Source organism: Ammospiza caudacuta, chromosome 10 (genome assembly GCF_027887145.1).
Source record: "Ammospiza caudacuta isolate bAmmCau1 chromosome 10, bAmmCau1.pri, whole genome shotgun sequence".
Lineage (NCBI taxonomy): Eukaryota > Metazoa > Chordata > Aves > Passeriformes > Passerellidae > Ammospiza > Ammospiza caudacuta.
The window spans coordinates 24,982,547-25,002,740 of record NC_080602.1 but is presented as its reverse complement, the minus strand read 5'-3'; the positions used below and the strand labels follow the sequence as shown (position 1 = coordinate 25,002,740).

The following is a 20,194-nucleotide window of genomic DNA, read 5'->3' as shown; positions in this document are numbered from 1 at the left end:
GCCGGAACGGGGTCGCGGGCCCTTTAACCGAGGCTCCGCCCCCTGCCCGTCCTGGCTCCGCCCGCTCATCTCCTCCCTCCTCACCGCCCCTGCCGAGCTCCCATTGGCCGAGCGGCGCTGAGGTCCCGCCTCCCGGCCCCGCCAGCCAATGGGAGGAGCGCTGGGCGAGACCGTGGCCAGGTTGGTGCGGGGCCGATGGCGGCGGGTCCGTGAGGGGAGCGCTGGTTGGGGGGGGTGGAACGGCGAGGTTCTGAGGGGAACGGGGGTGCTAGGGGCAGCGGGACGTCCTGAGGGGAGCGGGGCCCCTGCGCAGAGCGGGGTCCCATGAAGCGCTGAGGAGAGCGGGGCCCCGGGGGGGACCGGGACACTCTGAGGGGATCCGGACCCTCCTCAGGTGCTGAGGGCGTTGGGGTCACCTGAGGCGCTGAGGGCAGCGAGACCCTGTGAGGGCAGCGGGGACCCCTGGAGGACCGGGACCCCCTTGAGCGCTGAGGGCAGCGGGAGCTGAGGGGACCGGGACCCCCGAGGTGCCGAGGGCAGCGGGAGCTGAGGGGCGAAGGACTCCCGAAATGCTGAGGGGACCGGGCTCCCTTGAGGGCAGGGGGTCCCCCTGAAGTGCTGGCGAGGTCGGGTCCCCGGAGGAGCCTGGGGAGACTTGGGCAGCCCCTGAGGAGGGAGCTGTGCCGGGGAGGCCGGGGGGTCCCACAGCAGCCGGGTCCTGCGGGTTGAGCTCCCTCAGCACAGCCGAGCCCAGCCCGCAGCTGTGCCCGGGGCCAAGGAAATGCCATTAAATCGTAGTGGTTTCACCTGAGGAGTCTCTTAGGGGTAGATGGAGAACGTTAAGGTCAAGGATCCATAACAATGTGGGGTTTGCTTACCTCATCCTAACAACAAATTGTTTGTGGAGTTGAGGATTGAAGAAAAAAAAAAAAAACAAAACGAACCCGAACTCGCAGCTGTAGGCTGAGCAATAATTAAAGTGCTCAGGCAGGTTCTAGGCTTCATGCAGCAAAATTAAGCCTTGTTATTCGGGTTGAAGTTAAGTATAGCATGAGCTGTCCTTACTTTAAAAAAAAAAGTGCTTTTCCAAAAGCTTAAAATGTGGATTGCTAAAGTGTAGAGAGCTAAGGACTTATGAAAAGGATAACTTTGCTCAGTTTTTAATGTCTGTTTGTAGACCTGATGTATGTTTTGACTGTAATTAAAGACCGTTTGCTCAAGGGACTGTGTTGCTTTTTAAATAAAATTATAGAATGTAGCATTTAAAATGTTGAGCAACATAGTTATAAGGTGCTTTTAAAATAGAATTATAGAATGTAGCTTTTTAAAAAAAATTATAGGATATAACGTTTAAAATGTTGAGCAACATAGTTATAAAGTGGTTTGTTCACGGGCAGACAAAAAAAAAAAAAACAAATTGGAAAAAATTACTGATTGCAGAGCTAAACGCTGGTCTTGAGGAAACTGAAAGTGTCTGGGGTTTGTTGCAGGTGCTGCCGGTGTGAAAGATGAGGCTGCACGAGAGCCGGACAAGACCCTTCCAGGCTCCTGCCACTGTGCACACCTTCCCGGGCAGGCAGCTGTTCGTGTTCCCCAGTGGCCGCTCCGACTCGGAGGAGTCCTCGGAGGAGGAGCTGAACGTGATGGAATTGCGGCCCCGGGGCAAGGAGCAGCAGCGGGGCAGCGCCGCCCGGGGCGGGCCGGGGGACGTGGTGCTCCTGGAGAGGGAGCTGACCGAGGAGGACAGCCTCAACAAGCTGGCCCTGCAGTACGGCTGTAAGGTGAGCCTCAAGCGCCCCGGGGCTTCACCTGTGTCTGGTAGCTCTGACACCGGCAGGTGCTGGCCCTGAGCATTGTATGAATGGTCATTGTCTGTAAAACTGGAGAAGGGCAAAAATAACCCCAGACAAACACAAAAAATGGTTGTTCAGCCAAAAGCCTGGGAAGATGTCAGCCTCACACCCTGCCTGACCTGCTTTCCTGTTTAATTTCAGTGACTAAGTGCAGGTTGTACCAAGTTATTTCAGTGAGGGCAAACATTAGGGAGCTGAGCATAGAAATGAGGGCTCTGCTCTCAAGGAACAGTGGAGTTTTTGAAGCAAATTGAGCAGCACAAAGAAACACTGCAGTTATGGGTGGGGTTTTTTGTTTATTTTTTGAAAGGTATCAGCTTACATTTTGCAAGGAAGGTCTGAGTCTAACAGGGGAGGACGTGGAGAGGCACCAAAGTTCAGTCCCAAAGTCCAGGTGCTGTCTGTGTTTGGGTTTTGGTTGTTTGCTGTCATCCCAAGCGTGCACAGTTCAGGTGCCTTGGGCAGGAGGGAGGGCGTGCGCACAGGGAGATTTCTCAGTTGGAACAACCACACAGCACGTTTTCTTTGTTCCAAAAAAGAGCAAAACTGCTGGAAAGTTGAATTACCTGCTCTGAACATTAGAAGCCCCCCGTTGTTCAGCAGTTGGAGCTGTATTTTTAGAGCCCCCTTTATCTGCAAGCTGGACTGTGATTTCAGAGTTCCATGATGAAACAATTGGCCTGTAACCACAGAGGGGATAATGACACAGCTCTGGCTCCAGTGCTGCCCTGCCAGTGCAGTCTGTCTTGCTTAACCACACAGCAGCTGTATGGTGCAGCTGAGGCAAGAGGCCTTAGAGGGATTGCAGCAATTCCTCCCCTCCCGTGCCCTTAGAAACAAAAGCAAAACAAAAAAGGCACCCTTGTAGGTTGTGCTGACGAGCCCGATGCGTGTGGAGAAGCGAGTCTGGTAGGGCTTGAACAGGCCTTGATTGGCCCCAGGAGAGCCTGAGAAGGCAGAGCTGAGCTGTGGTTGGGTGTGAAGCTGTGTGCTGCTCTCAGCAGCGCCTGGGCAGACACAGCAGTTGGGTGAACTCAGAGGAGGGGGATTCTGAGCAGTTCTTTGGTTTATGAAGAGTCTTGCTGTGCCTCTGCACTGTCACCCAGTTCTGTCCCTGCTGGGGCTCAGTTGTGTCCTCTGCTGCTCCATTCCTGGAGTCTTTCAGCCCCTCTGGAGGCTGCTGGGCCTGCCCAGGGGAAAAGCAAGCTGATGAGCACCACATAGTCAGTGTTCTCCTCCTACAGGACAAAAACTGTCCTGCTGCCTCCCTCCCTTCCAGAAAGGGCACTTCTGACTTGTTCCAGTTAAACTGAACAGATACAGAAGTCCTTATGGCAGGAGATTTGTCTACTGGTATCTTTAAAGACTGGCATGACAGTTTTCATGTGTTTTATTTTATTTGCACAATTAAACAGCTCCTGAAAGGTCACCAGGACAGCAGTGAGAACTGTAACCACATCTATATAGGCAAATGTGTGTAAAAATCCAGGAGGAACTTCTCCTTGAAATCAATGAGAACTTGACATTGGTTTCAGAATCTGCTTGGGGAGGCGATAGTAAGGCAGTGCAACAAATAGCTGTGTTGCAGAGATGCAAAACACTTCAAAATTCTCATTTTTACTCTTGACCATTTATAGTCCTGGCTTGCTTTTGGCATTGTTCTTAGGCTGGGACAAGAGGAGCTCACTGCAGCCAAAAAATGAGTACAGAAAATAAGCCTAAATGCTTGTGCAGCCCAAGCTCTCTCTTACTTCCCATCAACATTGTTTGTTGTTTCTGTGTGAGTGCTGCTCCACTTTCTGTTTCTAGAGTCTTAGCACCACACTGCAGTATTTGATTGCAGACACCATGGGGGATATTTACTGTCCCAGTAATTTGTTTTCATTGGAACAAATCCAGAAATTGAAGCAGCACCTCAGTTAGGAGGCTCTGGGTGAGATTGTTATTTCATAACTCAGAAATTTTGCAGGGTATAAGTCCAGAGCTGACACTGGGGCTGGCTGTGAGGAGCCCAAAGCAGTGACTGAGGATTCCTTTTGCCTCAGGGTCCCCAGATCAGGTCCTGGATTAAATGTGCTGTTTTCAGAGTTCTCAAGCTTTGCAGAGTAAACATGTGATTCAGTCCTCCATCTCCTCTCCTCTCTACCTCTGAGCAGAGTGCTTAGGAAGCAAAGTGGTTTTTTTGGTTTTAGCTCCCCAGTTTCCTTGGCAGCCTCAAGCGAGTGTGCAGTGAATGCAGGTCACGCTGTGATTTCTGAAGAGCAAAACACAGTCCCTGTGCTGTGTCTCTGCTGTGATGGATGAGAGGTGCTTTACCTGTTTGTGTTGCCTTTCTCTTTGCCTTGGCTCTCGCTGTTTTATGTGCCCTCCAGCCTTCTCCTCAAGGTTCTTTCACATCTCCTTGGCTGCAGTGGAGAGCTCCTGGCACACGCTGACATCCTGTTCCTTTCCTTTGACAGAGGCTTCAGTGCCAGAGCAGTTGCTGTGCTTGCTGGGTGCCTGTGAGTGGCCACTGGATTAAGCATCTTTTCTTGGTTAATGTTAACTGAGGGATGCTGCCGTGCCTTTGTCCTTGCATTGGCACTGCCTGTGCCTCTGCCTGATGCTGCACATGTGGCTGCTGGGTGGGGACACAGCTCACAGACAGGAACCACCAGAGGTGGTGACAGGAGCACAGAGGTGATTGTCCTTCAGCAGGACATGCTCAGGAGAAACAGGCTGGATGAGCTCTGTCCTGCAGCAGAGAGGTGTTCCTTGAGCAGAGGGTGCTTGTGCCTGCGTGGGAGATCCTCACCTGCTCTCCAGGCTGTGCCCTTGCTTTCACAACTGGTGTGCTCCCAAAATGGAGCTCTGATCACTCTGAAATAATTTCCTGAGCAGGGGATGCTCACACTGGTGTTGTGCTCTCACCTTAAGCACTCATGTAAGGTATGAAAATAGTTTTTAAAAGGATCTGTTAGTTAAAAAGATTCTTCTTGCCTTAACTGAAAGAAGGGCAAAGAAAGCAAGGAGAAGGAAGAGCAGTATGGAGCAGAATACAGCAGGTACAAGAGACGGAGGTTGTAGACTGGTTTCACAGGGGACTGACTCTACCCTGCAGGGCCTGGAGCACCCCTGGAATTGCTGGAGAATCTCTCAGAACATCAAACCACCTGCATCCAGGGCCTGCTTTTATTCCCTGACAGCTCCTTGCACACTGGTTTTGTAGCTGCTTCCTGCCTCACTCCTGGGCCGTCCTGCCCTCACTGTTTGTGTCCTTTCTGGATTCCTTAGGTTGCAGATATCAAACGCGTCAACAACTTCATCCGGGAGCAGGACCTGTACGCGCTGAAGTCCATCAAGATCCCGGTGCGGCCGCACGGGCTGCTCACCGAGGGCGCGGGGGCCCTGCGGCCGCCCCCGGCGGGGCCCGCCCAGCCCGGCCTGACGCGCGAGGAGCCGCCGGAGCCCGAGCCCGGGGCGGGCAGCGCTGCTGGCGGCCAGCGAGTCAGTGAGTACTTCAGGGGCATCGACCAGAGCATCCAGGACGCCGTGCAGGTGGAGGTGCAGCTGAACGCCGAGTACGGCGGGGAGAGGCTGGAGAGGCCCCTGCCCGAGGCGGGGAAGCGGGACAAAGCCGGGAACGGCGCGGACTGCGGAATCCAGTGGTGGAACGCCGTGTTCATTATGCTCCTGATAGGAATCGTCCTGCCAGTGTTTTATATCATCTATTTTAAAACACAAGGCCTGGTGGCCCACACCTCTAACATGACAAACTCAAATGTTTCGTCGGCTGGATAGGAAGGGAAATTACCACAAGACTCAGTTGTAGGAAAAAAAATCCTAAGGTGAAAGGGCAGCCCACTTCAGCCTCTCCAGCAGTGATGCCTGTATGCTCGTGACTGACTCAAGTCCACCCGAGGGGATACAACAATACAGATTTTTATTTTTATAAGTAGCTGATGATGTAATCCTGGCTTTGACTGAAAATGAGGTGATGTGATTTTGATAGAAAAACAAGGATGCTTTGTTGCTTAAAGAGATCATCACCCAGGTGGCTTCAGAGTTGAGAACTCTGTTGAGGGAAAGTATTTTGTAGCAATTTATGCATTATGGTTGCTTCAGGTATTTCTTAATGCTGTGTCTAGAAGCAAATTCTTTGCTGCTGAGCTAGAGAGTGCAGTATTAATGTGGTTGGAAAGTTGGGGGTTGTTTGCATTTTAAGGAAACACTTTTTGCTGGAATAGAAGCAGAGGACACTTTTTCTCAGAAGCGTCATTTTTGTCTCTTGCAGACTATGGTGCTTTTGGCTTGCTTGACCCTTATGATGCCTTCTGGAGCTCTGAGCTGGGTGTGCCAGGGCACAATGATGCTGCCAGCAGCCCACCTTGTCACCCCCTGAGCAAATCTTTGTGCTGTGTTCAATTGAGATGCATCAGGCCCAACCCTGGCAAGGGTGAGCCCAGACCTCTTCCCCTCAGTGAAATTCCTCAGAGATCTCAGTGCAGGATCTGTGCTGTCCCAGGGTGCTGCTCAGCCCTGCAGGGGCTGTTGGATGAGGACAGGAGAGCATGAGAGAGGAGTCACAGGCACTTCTCAAGGGCTCATTTGCTGGCAGGAGCTCTAGTCAGTATTATTTGCTAAAAAAACTAATAATAGTCTGTAGTGGTGCTTCTCAGAGACCCAGGCTCAGGCATGGAATTACTTCCTCGTGTGCAGTCTGAGTGGGAGTGAAGTGGGAGCTGGGTGCAGGTTGCAAGGCCCAGGACAGAAGCCCAAGAAGAAAAAGGGTGAAGCCTTTCTGGAGAGGACTGTGACACTGCTGGTTGTGGCAGTTTCTGTGAACTGAGCACGTGCACTGAAAAGCTTCACAGGGCAGTGGAGGTGTTGGTCAAACCAGGGCTGTGCCCTTCAGGGCCACTCAGCAAACACTACCTGCTGCAAGGGAGCAGCAAGGGAGGCCTTGGGAGCTTTGCTAAACAGAAGAACTTGCCTCAGAAATTGGATTCAGCAAATTCTGGGCCTGTGGGCAGAAGTAAAGGCTTTCCTGGAACCAACCACTACATGTGTGGGCAGGTGCTGCTGGTGCTGAGGGTGAGGGCAGCGCTGGTGGGCAGGAGCAGGAAGCTGCTGTGGCCCAGCCCCATTTGCAGCTGCCCAGCCCAGCTTCCCCTGGCAGCCTGAGGCCGGCTGGGGCAGAGCAGGGGCTGGAGAGGGGCTGTGCTAGGAGCACCTGCTGTGCAGGGGTGGCCTCAGCCTGGCCTGAAGGACACACACTGCCTCTGTGCCCCTGTGCCTCTGCCTGGCACTGTCTGCCTCGACAGGGAGGATCGAAGTGTCTCCAGCAAGCTGAAGACCCCACACCACACAGGCACAACCTTGTGCTGCTACAATGAGAACGTGTGTTCCCTGCAGCTCTCAAAAGTGGGAACCTAATTTTATAAATGAACACTCCAAAGCATCTTATACTGAACAAAATCTTGTATTTTTCTTCTGTGAAGAGGTATATCTCTTTGTTCTGGGGATGGGCGGGAACAGGTTCTTATATTTTTAAATAAAGCCACATGAAATAAAAGCACAAGAGGCACAGCCTGTGCTTTATTTGCTACCACACAGCTGAGCAGCTGCCTTAGAATGAGGGCCCCTTGCAGCCCCACCTCAGGCTGTGCAGTGAGCAGGACTGGGAGCAGCAGGAGGAACTGAGGCAGGAGTGCCCTTGGGCTCTGCACTCCCAATGGACCCTGGTTCATCTGCCAGTTTCTCCACATTTTATAGAAAGGATCTTAGCAGGCATCAGTCCTTGAGTGCAGTAACAAGCTGTGTGTATCCCTGCTGGTGAGCACCCTCATGGCTGCAGTTCAGAACCAGCACCTGGCACCTGCACTGACAGCTGGAGGGGACAAGGACGCGCCGGACGGACGGGACCAGTGCTCTGCAAACACGAGAGAGGCCGGAGTACACAGTAAAAGCCAGTATCTTTACTTTAGTGAATGCAGGATACAAATATTTTACAACAACCTCTAGCATTTTCTTAACCATTTGATAAAAAGTTCACTAGAATATTTATTGTATATTGAAGAAAAAACAACACATTCAGGGAAAAAAATTGAGATTAACTTATTTTTTTTCTTAAAAGATTCGTCTCAAGGATGGCAACAAAGTCCAGCTTGTGCCGCCAAACGGCTTATCAGCATTAAACCGTGAACAGCTTCTTGTGAACTGTTGACTACAAACATTTACCAAATACATAAATCTCTTTTAAAAAAGCCATTTTAAATATAGCAAAGCAGTGTTCTCTTGCACAGCAAAGTGAAGAAAGGTTCTACTAAGATTTAAATGTTTACATTGGTTAAGTCTTTCTTTCACATTCGGATTTAACTTCTGCCCAGGATCAATTGTTAGGAGTTGTTTTGTTCCTTATTTACTATGTATTTCTTGTGCGCACAGTAACTCGCAAGTTTCTGATGCATTAGTGTCCTTGGAGGGAAGGCAAGGCTAAAGCAGTTCTCTCTGACGAGTCCCTGACAACGTGGCGTTCTCAAAACTATCGTGAGAGCTCGAGGATGGAGGTGATTTGTCACAACAGAGATAAAAATCTTAAATCGTTCAGACCTGACTGGGTTCAGCCCAGGATTGGATCCACTTGCACTTCAGTCAGCAGAGATAATTTTAAAAAGTTTTTTTTTTAACCTGTTGAAATATCTGTGCTATGTCATCTCTTTTTTTTATATATAAAACATTTTTACAATTTCTAAAAAAGTATGTTTCAAAGTGAGTTACTCGTTATTAAAAACCAGGATTCCCATGTCCTCGGTGGCAGGAGGTGCTCCCCGAGACCGGAGGGCTGTGGAAGGAGGTTTCTGCCGGGGCTGGGGCAGCACAGGCCACTCCCTTGCCCAGCTCTTTAGAACTGATTCTTTTTATTATTTTTTTTAATTCATTGGTGCAATTTCAATACAAACTCTAACCCTTGTGTAGCTTTGTCTTTAAGAAAACAGTAGTTAAGTACTGTTTAAAAACCTGCATAGAAATAAAGACTATTGAGATACAGTCAGCAAAGCCATCTGATAAGGCACACAAGAAAATAGACAGTAAATGTGAATGCAGAACTCCCACTCGGATGTACAGCAAAGTTCATACAGGTGCATAAATCATGGAACTCACATCACTGGTCAGAGCAGCAAAAGGTTCCAGGGAGCAGCAAGTGGATTGGGTCAGTGGGGACAGCGGCCATGGGAGCGTGTCCCTCCTGCCTGCACCCTCCTGCCGGCCAGGACGGACCCAGGGAAGGGGCAGCGGTTCCAGGGGAAGGGCCCGAGGGCACTGCAGCCCCTGCGGCTTCTAACGGTGCCAGGACAGCGAGCCAGGGCTGGAGGCCACAGGGACCACAGGGACACCCCCTTCCCACCCCTCCCTTACAGCAGCAAGGGATTTTTCCTAACTGGAAAAAAAAAAAAAAAGCCCAAGCAAAAACCATAATAAATATCAGGGCTAACTCTGAAGAGTTTGGGCAATCCCAGGGCTCTGCAGCTTCCACCAGAACCAGCACTGCCAGCCTGGAGGTGACCGGGAGCACTGGTGGGATCACGGCCCTGCATCCAACACCAAACCTGCTCCCAGCCCAGTCTCGTGGCACAAGGGGGCTCTGCATTCCTCCCTCTCTTGGAAGCAGCAAATTTTTCCCAAACCACTTGCCAACTCACAAAACCTTTTGTGCTCCTCTGATATGTGTCATTTCCCTATCATGAGAAATTAGGTCAAGTTTTTCCACTGGTTTTTTTTCCTCCTCAGAAGAGGCAGCTTTAAAATGATGCCTTAAAATGTGTTGTAACAGATTTTTTATATTTATGCAGGATGAACTTAACACCGAATTTTTTTTTGCCACTTTGCTATTTATATACATATATATAAAATGTATAATGAAGCTTAACCATACAGCACAGAGATTACAATTGAACGGCACACATTCACCACCAGTGAGGGGGCCAACCCCTTTATACACCCTCTGAAAAATCTGGATAATAATATTAATAATAATTAAAATCCAAAGAAAGTACAGTATATTTAACAAAATAGTAAATATTAAACAGTGAATACTCTACTTAATAAGGACCTCGCCTTGTTTCAAGTTGGCGTCAATCCACAAAAATATACTTTTTAATCTGGTGACCGTACAATACATAGGTACTTACACCAAAGGTGATAATATATTTAGGATGCTATATACACAAAGAGTTTGGCTCAAATTTAAATTTACATATAAGTGTTCATGGCTTATTTTTCCCCCAAGGTTCCGCCTGCAAGTTTTTCCTTTTCATCTTTGAAAGCAAAAACTAGAAAGTCAAAATAAGATAAAACTATACTCTACAAAAAAGCTACAACATACAGCTTTGGCTTATATAAATAATTCATAGCAGAATGTGTTCAAAAGTACTGTATATAACTTTATATATAGTCTTCAATTCATTAGGGTATTGTTTTCTTTAATATAAAATATACATGAGCTAAAATCCGTTTCTATATTTTTTCAAAGGTATGAACGTAAAAACAAATTTGTCAAACATATTCCAATTATAACTTAATATATTAATTTTATTTTGTTAATGTTCTATTTTCTAGGCTAATATTTTCTGAATATTTCATGCGAGTTCTCTATGCTCTCTTTCACTCATTAAAAAAATCACTTCTTTGACCCAATACACTTTTTTTTTTTTTTTTGCACGTGCAAAACAGGGTTTTTGTTTTTTTTATTTTTATTTCTTATAGCATCAGCCCTTCTCCATGCACCCTCTGCAATAGAGACCCATGCCAGGTTGGGTAATAGAAAGGTCAGTTTATGTACAGTATTGCTTTCTTCTTCCTGCTTTTCTACTGCTCTGCTGCTACAAAGCAATTATTTCTTAACTACGAGTAACCATAGAGCTGACTACACACAGGGACGGTACTACAGGCGAGCCCTCGCTCGGTGGGTGTGGAGGAGGAGGAGACACTGCGGGGACGCCGCTGTGCGCGGGCCGGGCTGGGGTCACACACGAGTCCAGGTAAGTGCCAGACTAGAGCTCAAACCTACGGGATTGTTCTGTTACTTTTACCAAGGGACATCTGCAGCTATACAAGAGTTTGTCGTAAGTGCCTGATGATTGGTGTATGCTACACACACTAGCACATATATATGCATGTGAAGATATATATATGCACGTATGTATATACATATAAATATACTTATTCACGTCCTTATTTATAAATTTAGATATGTCAGGACAGTTCATGTTGAGAACACAAAGCTGCGAGGCGGCACGGCGGGTTTATGTCACCCACGTGTCCATCCTCATGCGTTTTACCGAGGGGCTCTCGCGATCCTCGGCGTTGGGCGGCCGCCCCAGCACCACGGGCGAGTGGAAGTCGCTGCGCGGGTCCTCGCGGTCGCTGCCGTCGTAGGAGCTGCTGGAGCTGCTCAGGCTGTCGACCGGCGAGCGCCCCAGCTCCTGGCGCGACGGCGGCGGCGGCGGCTGCGGCTGCTGCGGCGGGAACCCCGAGGGGGTGACGCGGTCCCGGGGAGGGGAGATCGGTTCCGACTTGATGTTGATGTTTTGGTTGGTGTTAATGGAGAGGTTTGAACCCTGAGATAGCTGGCTGCCAGTGCTGGGGAAGGAAAACCGAAAGGTGCAAATCAGAAAACGCAGAAAGTGAAAACCAAGTGACGATTCACGTGTCTGTGATGGTGAGGGCCTGGGGCTCGGCACAGAAACAAATGCGGTTTACTGGGAAGAGCAAAGGTGAAAAATCATTAAGTAAAGGTCTGAGCTGCGTTTACAGAAGTTCAGAACAAATATTTTCTATTGCCAAACAGTTCAGTTACCACACAGGAGCCCCCTTGGTGAGAAGCTGAGCCTGCAGGGACACAGCTCATTAGCTGGAAGCTGGAGGCGACTGAAGGGACAAACACCCTGACACACGAATGTTTTCCAGCACACACAAGAGGTGAAAATGTGCTGAATATTCCCCTGGTGCAGCTGCTGCAGCCCCCCCAGTGCTGCCCTGGGTACTTACACAAGAGAGCTGAGGGCCGCGGGACGGAGGTGGTGCTGCTGCCAGGCAGACACCTGCCCCAGGGACAGCATTCCTGGGGAGTTAAACCCCTGCAGGGCAGACAGGTCTGCGCTAGTCAAGGAGTAATCTGAGAGGGAGAAACAAATAAACAACAAAATAATATATAGGGGGGTTTATATATATAACACATATACACATAAACAAACACAAAGGCTTTCTGCCCAGAACAAATAAAGGCAGCTGATCCAAAGGAATTCAAACATGAAAACTCTGAAGTCTGGGAGCAATCCTGCCAAGCTCATGGGGAGCTTAACAGTACAGAGGCTCCAAATGAAAAATGTTTGCATTCTGCCTTCAGGTTCTCCATGTTGCTGTCTGGGAGCTTGTTCCAAACCCACAGGTACAACACATTAATGCAGTGTACATAGAGAGGTGTGCACCTTACAGTAAGACTTGGCCCTGTGCTGTCAGAGACCCACACACATCCCTGCAAGACTCTTCCTGAAGGCCTCAGGAGTCCCAGCTGCTCCAGCAGGTGAAGTTTCTTGGGCTGCCTTTTTCTTTTTGCTTCGTTTCTTCTCAGTTGTCACTTCTAGTAAAACTCTGAAAACCCTCACACGTATTTCTGCATAGCTTCAGAAAGGTTTGTCCTAAGATGATTGACCCAAAAAGCCCCTTCTGCAAGACTAAAATTGAATTTAAAAAATAAAGAAAAACTAACAACTGTGCAGCCCCTGCAGTGACCCAGACATGCACTGAGCCTGCAGAGCAGCCAGGCCTCCAACACCTGCCCAGGGCAGCCCAGGCACGCCCTGGAGATGGATGTGCTGGGCTGATGGGATTTGTCAGAGCAGACCTGAAGGAAACACTGATAGGAATTCAGTTCCCATGTCATTTTTTTCCCACTGCAATTACAGCTTTTATGACCATGGACAATTAACTTCTGACACTTCAGACAGAATGTGTCTGGTGCCAGGGCTTTGAGGAGGTATTTTTCCAAAGAGCACACAAGTCACTACACAATTAGCTGCATTATTAATTCCCTAAATAATCCCACATCTGCTGGCAGTGACAGGAGGACAGCCCTGCTGCAGGAGTGACCTGATGTGAGGTGTACACACCAGAGCACCTCGTGCACCACAGAAACCATCACTGCTGTGCCTCCACAAGCAGCACTGGAAGTCTGTACCTCTGCAAAACAACTGACCTGCAGCCAGGAATTTATGGCTTGGTGTGCTCTGCCCGGGTGTCAATTATTAATTAACTGATTGCAAGGGGTTTAATATTTTTTTAAATACCTGGATTGTTTTAGTAATTCAGTTAGTTCTGGCCCTTCCTCCAACAATCTACAGAATACCAAAACAGATTATATAAAATAGGGTGATTGTGGAAAACTGATATCTAACATTTTAATTAAGGATGCAAGAGCTGAAGCTATCCCTTCCAGTCCTGAAAAAAACCAACCTTATCAATCCAGAAAAACAATTAAGGTATTTAAATTTTATCTTAGTCCTTGAATTGCAAAACTGAAATTGTGCTGTAAGTGGAGACTACTCTGAGAATCCCCAGGCAACAATTTGGTTTCAACATCAAATTTCTTCCTGCAAATCCCCTGAAAGGTTCAATCTAATAGAAATGATTCTGAAGTGTGTGAAAACCACTAAAGGCTGAAAGCTTTGCACAAATGATTTGCATTCTCAAAGGAAATGGGCTGGAGTTTAAAATCACAGCCCAGCACTTGTCCATTATGCAGGACATCAGTTCCCAGTGCCTTTGCTGCTTCCTGAGGTTCCAGCCCCCCTCAGCTTTTGGTGTTGCAGCAGCAGCTCCCAGGTTATTCTGAGTGAGGGATGCACCCAGCTGCTCCCTGCAGCAGCGTCCTGGACAGAAGGGCTGTGTCAGGTGAGACTCCCTGAGGCTCGTCTGAGCAGGGAGCACAAGGGTTTGCTCTGAACAGCCCCTGAACACCAGAGCTACCCAACCTAAACCTCCCCTTGTGCAACCTGAGGCTGCCATTGCCTCATGTTCCATCACTTAGTGCTTGACTTTCATGAACTACTTTCCCAATCAGCAAACCACTCATCACTTTTACATTACCAAATGCCTTACATCACACCCAGCCTGGATAAAAAGTAGTTTTAAAGTCCTGCAGACAATAAAAGTATCTGAAGAAGAGAAGTACTGAAGGATCAGCTATTGCCACGTGAGCCACTCCAGTTCCCAGCGGGATTGCTACAGGCTCAGTTTTGATGAGTAAGAGCCTTCATTTGAACTGAAGAGGAAAACAAAGTCAGTGTCACAGAAATGTGAATTTCCTGGGCTTCTGACTCCTGTGTGCAGTCCCAGCCCTGACCCCAGCTGTGGAGGCCAGTGGGCCAAGAGGGAAAAGAATCCACAACGCTCCCCTCAACCCCTCAGGTGACAGCCTCCACTGTTAGGGTGACAAAAAAGCTTCTCCCAGCATGCCCTGCTGTTCCATGTAGATGAGATGTATCCTACTGGTCCCTCCTCTCTGTTCCACCCTGTGCCCTCATCCCATTCGGGTGCTCTGTCCCACCCCTCAAGCTCCCCACATAAACCCCTGCTTGCCCTGCCTCAGGGGCCTTCACCCCTGCACCCTTCTGAGGAAGGAGCTCAACAAAGGCTCTCCCTGGAACCCCACACAGACCCCGTCCCTCCCTGTGCGTGGCCTGGATCCCAGGAGAGCTGAAATCACCCGGTGTGGGCACAGGTGTGAGGTGAGGGCACAGGTGTGAGCACAGGTGTGAGGTGTGGGCACAGGTGTGAGGTGTGAGCACAGGTGTGAGCACAGGTGTGAGCACAGGTGTGGGCACAGGTGTGAGCACAGGTGTGGGCACAGGTGTGAGGTGTGAGCACAGGTGTGGGCACAGGTGTGAGGTGTGGGCACAGATGTGAGCACAGGTGTGAGGTGTGGGCACAGGTGTGGGCACAGGTGTGAGGTGTGAGCACAGGTGTGGGCACAGGTGTGAGGTGTGGGCACAGATGTGAGCACAGGTGTGGGCACAGGTGTGAGGTGTGGGCACAGGTGTGAGGTGAGGGCACAGGTGTGGGCACAGGTGTGAGGTGTGAGCACAGGTGTGGGCACAGGTGTGAGGTGTGGGCACAGGTGTGAGGTGTGGGCACAGCCATGCCCGTGCCCCTGGGCTCTCTCCAGGCCCTGCTGCAGGCAGGCCAGCAGCACTTACCGGTGCTGGGGGTGCTGTCCCAGGTGGCCGTGTACACCAGGCCCTGCGGGGGCAGGCTCGGGGTCGTCACCGACAGCACGGGGGTGGCCAGGGGCTGCGTGGACTGAGAACTGCTTATCCTTTGGGTGTTCTGCAAGGACGGAAACAACAAACCTCGTGAGCCCAGGAGAACAGCGGGAAATGCAGTGCCAGTGTAACAGAGCATTGCAGCCCAGCCTGCTGCTCTGCTGTGTCTGAGTTAGGAACGCATCCTTTTTGTCAGGATTGGTTTTCTAAAAAAGCTAAAATATTTCAAGACAACCGAAACGATCTTGCCAAACTGAAATGAAAAATTAATTGAAGGCTCACTGGGCCACTTCCCAAGCGTGCAGATTTCAACAGTGTTAGCGTTGTGGGACACACAAAAATTAATGCAATTTCTTAGGGATACACACAACAATTCTCAGAAGTTCTTAAGTGATTTAAGAGTTTTGAGTCTTATTTTTAAAGAGGTTTTAGTGCAGATGGTGAGGTGCAGTTCCACCAGAAGAGATTCTCCCACTTCACAGTTGTTTATCCAATTTTCCAAATTTCAGCTGCCAGTTTTGACACTGTGCTGACTACACCTGTCCTGAAAGGAACACAGAGATCTTGTAAATTTGTGTTGATAAGACTTCAGTGATAAAATAATCTTGCTGTTCCCATGGTTCCTGAGAAACTGAGAGAGCACTTGTTATAATGCAGATATGTTTCCAAGCAAATGACACTGGAGTTCACAAAGAGCAACGGTGCTTTTCTGACAGGGAAAAAAGCTAAACTAGATTGTCTCAGATAATTCAACTGTGGGTACAATTTGCCTTTTTAATAACAGTCCTTCCTATATACTGGAATGAACATCTGCAGCAAACATATCACTTGAAATAAGCTCTAACCAAATTTGCTGGTTAGAAAATTAATTAAACACTGTGGTGAACAGCACCAGACAGCAAAGCTGCTGCCACAGAATGTTCTGCTCTCCACAGTGATAACTGCAAATCTTCCTGAAAAATATGAGGTTCAACACCATTTGGCCATGACAAATACTGTCAAGAACAAAATGCTAGGGTTTTATTTTTCAAGAACAGATATTTGCTTTCATCTGCAGAATTCTTAGAAAGAGCAGTAGTTTCTACACCCTGTATTTCTACAAGGAGTTGGGATTCAATCTGCTGGAAATACGTTTTCTTAAAGCAAACTTCTATCTCTGAAAAAATATTTGCTACAAAAGGAGCAGTTTCTCATCTCTTTGGTAGGGATCCATTTCATAACTTTACAAGACTGAAGTTACTACTCCTTTCCTTTATTTCAGACACAGGTATTTCAGGATCTGCAGCACTTAAATTTTTTCTCCACTCTAATCTTGAGAGAACGAGCAGCATTAAAAATTCATCATTCCCTTAAAAATATCAGAATGAGCAGGTACAGAAATGGGGCTGTGTTCAATTTAAGCTTAAATTTATGAAGATGAATTGAGGGTTATCAATCTTGTATCTTTCCCATTTAAAGAAAGAAATATGTATCACAGCTCCCATATTAAAATTAGCCACAGCTGTCACTGGCTGCCAGCTTCTGATCCCTCTTGTGTCTGGCTGCTCTTGAATTCCCATCTTTGAGCCTCCTGAGGATTTGGGGGCTCTCTGGCATTTGTTGCCAAACACACACGGTGGCAGATGTGCCCACTCTGCTTCAGAGCTCCCAGGTTTCAAAGCTCCCAGAGAAAGTCCCTCTGATTTTCTGTAATTGATCCCTTTAAATCACTTACGTACTTCTGAAAATCTCCCCTAGACCAAGTTTATCTGGCATAAAGAGATGTTATTAGAGCAGATTTTTGTGTCTGTCAGGAATTGACCTTTCTCCAAAGCTTTCTTGGATGGCTGCCTATAAAGTTGGGATTACTGCATAATGGAAAAGTAAAGAGGAATATACTGGGAAACAATCCAGACCAAAGGATTTCCTTATGGTATTTTTTTTTTTTTTTGAGTGGCTAATAAAGGTGGTTTTCTGAGGTAAATTCTTTCTGAATATAATTCTTGGAACACGCAGCCACACAAAGACACTAAGCAATACTAATACTTAGATGAGCCCAATATTTGTTGTCCTTGCATGACAAATTTCAGGATTTTTTAAAAAATCTTTTTAACTGGTGCAAATGCAGCAGGAAGAATTCAGTATCTTTATTTCATGCTCTGCTACCGTTGGTCGCTGCTTTTCACATTCAGCGCTCGGCTCCAAGCACAGAGCGAGTGCTCACAGCTGGGATTTGGAGCTGCTTCCCAGCACGGGGTCAGCACCAGACTGAAGCCTGCAGGTGTGGCTGTGTTTGTTTGCCACGTCTGAGGCAGACCCTGCACCTTCCCCTTGTGCTGCTCCTGGCACAGCTGCTCCCACTTCCATCACTAGATGGCCCACGCCGCACGCGGCATCCGCGCGCTCGCGGCACCGGCCAGGGGCCGAGGGCTCGCATCCCAATCCCTACATCAATCCCTATCCCAATCCCAATTCAATTCAACCCCAATCACAATCCCAGTTCAATCCCAATCCCAATTCCAATGATATCTGACCAATTGTTTTTACACTGAGATTTCCTTCTTGCACTGAAAACCAGGCACTCCTCTGTGAAGACAAGAGGAAAGTGGGAGAGCTCTTTCACTGCTCAATTAGCAAGACATCCCAATAATGCTTTAAACTTCAATTTGTATTTCAAAAAACGTTTTCCCTTACTTTTAAAATCTATTCCTCATGTTTAAGGTAAAAATCAACCAGCAGCATGCATTCATCAAGAAATTTATCTAAATCACTAATTTTTCCATGCTTTCATGCAATTAGAGCCTCATATGAGCAACAGGTCCATGTTCAACAAGAAGTCAAGGTCTGCAATAGGTCCATTTATTTCTCTGTGATTCTGACACAGCATCTTGTGCCTGGTTTGTGGCACAGCAGCCAAACAATTTGAAATTTGCTCTAAAAATAAGTTATGAATTATTTTAGCCTTACGTTGATTTTCCAGACAGAATGCCAAATGTTAAAACCTTTAGGGAAAAAAAAATAGAAAACACTTAAATCCCAAGAGTTTCCTTTTAAAAGCAGAATGTCTTTCCACTGGAAAAAAGGTAGAATTATTCATTTGCAATTCTCTGTCCCTTTTGGTAAACAGGGAACACCCCTGTGGTTTGATAATCTCACGCAGGATGAAATAATTCTAACCTCCAAAAAGGTGACCTCACCAGCAATGATGTCATCTCCTTGAAAGGAAGAGAAGTAACACAGGGCTGGTGTTACAATCTGAACTTCACAAGTGAAGCCACTTCCTAAAAATATTCCAATAATTGAGGGGATAGGAAGTGATTATTTGTATTTCATACAGAAGGCAGTACACATCCTATACACATGGACAGTTACTTTGTAAGGCTCTTTTCCAATGTTCCCTCCAAGAAAAACAGAAACATTTTCAGGAAAAAAAATTGGAAGTTTACAAATGGCAAGCACTGACTTTGAACGTGTTTTCAACTTGAATTGGTCGGGTTTTTAGTTTGATAAAACAAATATATTTTTGTCTGCTACCAAGGGAACACTGGAATTATTTAAAATATGTAATGAAACTACAGTTAAAAAGCTGTAGTGAAAGACATTTCCAGCATCTTGCTGTCTCTCAGCAAACAGCAGCCCAAACTCACCAACTCCAATTCATCCTCCTCCGACTGTACTCAGCAAACAAGAGGGATAACACAGTTACTAAAAATAGCATTGCTTTCAAATGAAAGAAAAAGTCACGTTTGTGCTTCAGGATTTTGATTCATTTTAATTAATAATGTGGATTTGCTAGCTGATTCTGTAGATAATACTGCTAGAAATGTAATACTTGATGAAATTGGTGTCACATAGACCCTGCTGTACTGAGAACAATGGCTGTGGGGAAATTGGTGCAGCAAGAGCCTGGTGACCCCAAGGACAGGGGATGTGCAGCACGGCAGCCTCTGCCTGCACTGATCCAATAAACCAGCTCAGCAACAAAATACTTTCCACATACAACCATCATTCCATGCCAGCATCTACTCTGACATCTCCTAATTCCCCCAAAAACACAGACAAACCCAAAGCTGAATATGATGTTGTTCTTCACAACACAACATTAAACAGGTGCCGTGCACCACTAACACCAGAACTGCATTAATGCTTCTATTTCTAATTAAAAGTGTAATTGTCACTGTAATGATCAGCCAGTGTACTTCCTATCTCTCCTACATTTCAGTATTCCTAGAAAAACCTTTTTTTTTTCAAGAATCATTACTCTGAGGCTAATTATAGCTTTTGTTACTTGGATTAATTTGGCATTATTCATCATGAGTACCAGTAACAAATGTAAGCACTTGTTGTAGCTTAAAGACAAATAGGAATTATACAGAGAGTACTTGTGTTGTTTATATCCTGCTCCTCCTGGTTATGGCCCATTCTTCCATATACAGAAAACATCCACAGAGACACTGAAAATTTCTACATGGCAGCAAAAAACGAGGACCAAAGGATTTGGCCAAGTAAATTAAAGGAAAAACAGAGCAACACTTCCTGCAAGACCTGTTCTGGGCTGGAGGCCGTGGCTGCCTCATGGCTGACACAGACCTGTGTGCTGCTCCCAGCCTGGCTGGACAAACAGTGGTGCCAGGGAGCAGAGCAGCCCTGCAGAGCACTCAGGGCCCTTTGATGGCCCTGCTGGGGACACGAGAGCCCCGAGGACAGGCAAGGGCACGTTCCACGGTGCCACATCACAGCACTGCTGCTCTCAGCCCTTCCTCACCACAGAAGCTGCACTTCACATCCCACAGCCATTATGACCCAGGAAAAACAGGTACAAAATGTGCTTTAGGGCACATTAATAGAGCTCACATCACCAATAAGATCAGCCATTCCTCCACGGAATAATGGATAACCCTTTTTAAAACCCACATCCTCCAAACCACCGGAGTTCTCAGTACCCAGTCAGAGGGATGTCAGATCAAAACACCCCAGCCCTGTCTCTATGATTGTGCTCTTACCACATTCAGGTCAGACTGCTGTTTTACAGCTGTAAAAATTCCTTACAAGCTGAACTTC

The 20,194-nt window shown here is 47.6% G+C and overlaps 2 protein-coding genes across 7 annotated transcripts in view; one reads left to right on the top strand and one right to left on the bottom strand.

Moving 5' to 3' along the window:
- The first annotated feature begins 319 nt into the window (after positions 1–319).
- On the top strand, positions 320–7,108 carry LYSMD4 (LysM domain containing 4). The gene is made up of 3 exons (XM_058811583.1): positions 320–394; positions 1,491–1,781; positions 5,127–7,108. Exons 2-3 carry the CDS (start codon positions 1,509–1,511, stop codon positions 5,631–5,633), a joined length of 780 nt encoding a protein of 259 aa, XP_058667566.1. The 5' UTR covers positions 320–394; positions 1,491–1,508; the 3' UTR covers positions 5,634–7,108.
- Positions 7,109–10,489: 3,381 nt separating this feature from the next.
- MEF2A (myocyte enhancer factor 2A) overlaps positions 10,490–20,194 on the bottom strand; it is a 78,470-nt gene continuing 68,765 nt past the window's right edge. For 4 of the 6 annotated variants that reach the window (XM_058811605.1, XM_058811601.1, XM_058811600.1 and 1 more), the window contains 4 exons: positions 18,781–18,804; positions 15,089–15,218; positions 11,883–12,009; positions 10,490–11,474 (listed from right to left, as the gene is read on the bottom strand). In XM_058811605.1, the coding sequence (XP_058667588.1) occupies positions 11,138–11,474; positions 11,883–12,009; positions 15,089–15,218; positions 18,781–18,804 (618 nt within the window). In that variant the 3' untranslated portion in view covers positions 10,490–11,137. The remainder of the gene's footprint in view (positions 11,475–11,882; positions 12,010–15,088; positions 15,219–18,780; positions 18,805–20,194) is intronic. The other 2 variants (XM_058811603.1, XM_058811602.1) reach the window with 1 other exon arrangement.

What these genes read in the sequence shown, in the direction of transcription:
- LYSMD4 (XM_058811583.1), top strand. Translation starts at nt 1,509, where the DNA reads ATGAGGCTGCACGAGAGCCGGACAAGACCCTTCCAGGCTCCTGCCACT. An exon ending in CCCTGCAGTACGGCTGTAAG is followed by an intron (nt 1,782 to 5,126) that starts GTGAGCCTCAAG and finishes TGGATTCCTTAG; the next exon opens with GTTGCAGATATCAAACGCGT.